The sequence below is a fragment of the Borostomias antarcticus genome (assembly GCF_949987555.1).
Source record: "Borostomias antarcticus genome assembly, chromosome: 5".
Lineage (NCBI taxonomy): Eukaryota > Metazoa > Chordata > Actinopteri > Stomiiformes > Stomiidae > Borostomias > Borostomias antarcticus.
In genome coordinates, this window is record NC_140238.1 from 22,458,103 (window position 1) to 22,462,286 (window position 4,184).

At 51.1% G+C, this 4,184-nt stretch overlaps 1 protein-coding gene across 1 annotated transcript; it reads right to left on the reverse strand.

Moving 5' to 3' along the window:
• Positions 1-540: 540 nt before the first annotated feature.
• wfikkn2a (info WAP, follistatin/kazal, immunoglobulin, kunitz and netrin domain containing 2a) lies at positions 541-3,150 on the reverse strand (the record flags this gene model as incomplete). The annotated part of the gene is made up of 3 exons (XM_084438229.1): positions 541-1,768; positions 2,237-2,553; positions 2,944-3,150. The coding sequence occupies 3 exons, from the start codon at positions 3,148-3,150 to the stop codon at positions 541-543; spliced, it is 1,752 nt and encodes a 583-aa protein (XP_084294355.1).
• Between the last annotated feature and the right edge of the window lie 1,034 nt (positions 3,151-4,184).

The following is a 4,184-nucleotide window of genomic DNA, read 5'->3' on the forward strand; positions in this document are numbered from 1 at the left end:
AAACTTTATTCGGAGAGCCATTTTAGTTCAACTAGCATATAAGTAATACTTTTTACAAATTAAGTGCTTGATAAGATTCAAGTTACCCACTACGATATACTTTAATGACTACACAGAGTAAATTAACCTCAAGAGAAGTTTCTGTTTAAATCCAGTCTCACGTGGTATACATGCATGCAAGTAGTCAAGTCCCAACATTTGTTGCCCAAAAGTGAGAATGGAGGCCAGCGGAATTAACACACCGTTGTGCGGTTTTTACTGCTCTTTTGAGGAACATGTTCAGACATTCTGCCATGACCTGCTGCTTCTATCCAGCGGAGGAAAGGACTTCAGAGAGAGGACAGGATGAGGCTGATCGCTGAAATGCTTAGAAAAATCAGTTTCTCCTGGAGAACTTGTTTTGGAAAGAGTCACTTTAATAGGTGTTGAGTTGTGGACACGAGTCCTCCTGCAGATGCTGGAGAACTTCAGAAAGCTGAGAAGGAGAGAGAGAGAGAGAGAGAGAGAGAGAGAGGGAGGGAGAGAGGGAGCTACTGGAATCTACTGGATGGTGGGAAACTCTTTGAGAAAGTCACAGGTCTTCTTGTGGACCACCTCGCGGAGCTTGCGGACCCTCCGGGCGCTGGAGGAGCCCACAAAGCTATCGGGCTGCAGCACGGCCATGCCGTTGTGGACGTCGCCCATGATGATCAGCTGGCCGTCCGCCGCCGTGACGTTGGGACACGGGCAGTTCCAGTCCATGTTCATGAGCGTCACCTCCAGGGGCTCCTGGCCGAAGAACTTGAGGCCCATCTTCTCGTCCCGCAGGATCTCCTCCACCGTCACCAAGGCGTGGCCCGAGTCCTGCTCCTCCGTCAGCTCCGTCACGCGGCCCAGGATCACGAAGTCGCTCCTGCAGAAGCTGGCCACCATCTTGCCCCGGGGCTTGCACGCCTTGCAGTTGTGGTTCTTGGGGAAGGGGCACATCTCCTCGCATGCCTCTTTGGACTCGAAGTTGTTCTCGTTGGCGCCACAGCCGCCGTAGACGAACGACTGGCACTGCTTGAGGGCGCTGCTGTAGGCCCAGCGGGGCTCGTAGGCCTTGCAGGGCCCCTGGAGGCTGGGGAGGCTGCAGGGCGCCGCCAGCTCCGCCCCGCACGCCAGCATGCAGGCCTCGTAGGTGTGGAAGTGGTTGCGGTTCTTGTTGCACTGGCTGTAGGTGAAGGTGAAGCAGTTGTTTCGCTTGGACTCGTAGTACCAGCTGATGCTTTCCTCGCCACAGTCGTCCGTGTCCGGCCCCTTCAGGCACTCCTCGGCGGGGAACGGCAGGCCGGTGGCGTTCCCGGCGCCGCCGCCGCCCCCGCCCGCCCCATCACCGTGCCGCCCTGCGTCCCTCTGGATGACCGTCAGGGGGAAGTGGGTGGCGGCGCTGCCGCCGGCGTTCCGGGCGGTGCAGGTGTAGATGCCGGCGTCCTGCGGCTGGGCGTTGTAGATGACCAGCTGGCCGACGTTGGTGACCACCACGTTGCCCTTCACGTGGTTGGGCCGCATCACCGCGTTCTCCTGGCCCTCCAGCTGCTTCTCCCAGGTCACCGAGGGGCGGGGCTTGCCGGACACCTCGCACAGGAAGCTGGCCGTCTCGCCCACAAACACGGCCTGCTGTGCCGGGGCGCCGAGCATGCTGGGAGGCTGGACGTCGGCAGGGAGGGTGGTCTCCAGGAGGGCGGTGGTAGGGCGCAGGGTCGTCTCCATGGGCAACGGGCTGGTGTTGGGCCAAGTGAGGTGGTACCTGCAGGCGTGTCGACAAAAATATATATTACTACAGATGAAAACTATCCTACTTGGCTAATTCTATATTCTTTAATGTGCAAGTGTGTAATGTAAGTTAAGTCGCTTTGAATAAAAGGGTCTGCTAAATGGCAGTAATGTAATGTAATGTACACTGCCAAATAAACAAACAAATAAATTAGCATATCAGTTAAATCTCTTGGACTGTATACCGTACAGTATATCGGTAAACAAAGAGTGGTAAACAATACAAATAAGTACAATGCATACGTGTAGACCTTACCTCTTTTGCTATTTTTTATGAACAAAGTTTAATCAAATAAGAAAGACAACAATGGTAGTCTAACTGCATTTAGGCCTACTCACACTGTCATTACATCATTCGACAACTCTGGCATAATGAATCCGCCTATAGAAGGTCAATGATCATCAAGCCAAGATAGGTGTGCATGAATCCAAAGCAGCTTACCGGCAGGTGACCACTGAGATGGAGATGCCCTTCGAGCAGGCCTCTGCGTCCATGTAGCACTTGTTGTAGTAGGTCATGCCGTCCGAGGCGCATGTGAAGTGGGGCTCCCTCTCGCAGCGGTCGCGGCACTTGCACACGGGCTGGCCGTCCCAGATGTCGCATTCGGAGCCTTGCTGGGTGCACATGAACTTGTCGCAGGTCGCGCCCTTCGGCATGCCCACCGGGCCCTTCGCGCCTTTGATGTCCATGTAGCGCGCCGCCACGCAGCTCCGGTTGCCGCACACGTTAGGGCAGCACTTCTCGAACGTCTCGCAGTCCTTGGGGGGCAGAAAAATAGTGTTATGTCTGCATTCGCACGTGAGGTGCAGAGGTATTATTTTATATAACTTTATATAACTATATAACTTATACACCTTTTGGCGGTAGGCTACGCTCTTTAACTCATGACAAAACAATATTTCGTAACAATAACTCGTATTATTGATCATAGCATAAGGCGAGTTCAACAAACAATATGCTATGTCATAGCACAATACACAACAAGCCTAATTAATCAGAAAAAAAGGTTTGAATCCGTTTCTAACATGTTTGAAGGTGACACCAGGGAGCAGCATAGTCGCATATAGTGCGCACGAGTTTCGACTAGGGACTTTATAGAAATGGGGAGCGTTTGTTTCTACGATCCGCTCGGGTAATGACCGACTCACCTGGTCGGACTCGCACTCGCGCATGCAGGTGCTCATCGCGTCCACCCACAGGTTGGGGTTCATCTCGTTCGGGCACATGCCCGCGTGCGAGTACACCACTTTGGCGACAGACATGGGCATCGCCCTCGCCCGAAAGTTGTCCAGGAACAGGACGGAGCATTGTCCAAACACGAACCAGATCCAGCGAGGGAACAGCATCCACCACATATCCAGCGCGTAACGGACGGTCGCAAAGATTCCCGAAGAATTTCAAAAAGTCCCCTGAGCGTCGACGTTGAGTTCCCGGTGTGGAAGCTCGAAACTGTGAGTATAACGACTCAATGTTGCACATAAAACGAATTTGACGGATAATAAACGGCGTGGAGACGTGTGGTCTGCGCGAGGTGTAGCAGAAGTGAAGGAGTCCCGAGTCTCGGCTGGGCCACGTTTAATAGTCCTGAGAGATTAGGTAGCGGTATTTGAGCCCTATTACTTAAGATCTAACTACATGAATTACAGTGGCTAGTCTACTCCGACAGCAAATCCCAGACGAGTTACAGTTATGATGAACATATTGAAGGGGGGAAAAAAAGTCCTGTAAGACTTGGGTCTCCGAAGGGGACTGGCGAGACAGGCACCTGTGAGCAACACGGCGCTATGATACCTTTTAACTCTTAGCTTGCCAAGTTGACATACCATGCAGTCACTGTTACTGCCTATAAAATAATGTTTTTCTGGAGGAGATGGATACATTATCTTTAATCTGAAGTAAGTAATAAGTAATTCATGAATAATTAATGAGTGTATGAATGCATTAGTCTACACAGTATTCCTTTTTGAATCATTTTATGATTTTAAACGCCTAGTAGTTAGTTGCTGTCATGAGTTTTGATATTGGGAAGTGGGTGCTATTGAGGCTGATCTCCCACAATGGTGTGTGTGTGTGTGTGTGTGTGGCGGGGGGGGGTCTACTGTAATATTTGAAATGGCGCTAATATCATAGGCCTATATAACACGTGTCAAAGCCATAAGAAGCAAAGGTTAAATTCTGTGAATCTTTGATCTAAGAAAAAAACATCTCTTAAAGATGAGACGAGACCCCCCAGCAGTTTTATGGAACATGTCTGTCCTGCCTGAACGCGAGGTATCTATTTCCAGAAGATGGCACCATACACAGTTATGTACTCAAAGCCAACTACAGCGTGTAGCTTTGCTTTTGAACACTAGAGGGCATTCACACACCCCTCCTTTTCCCATAGGAG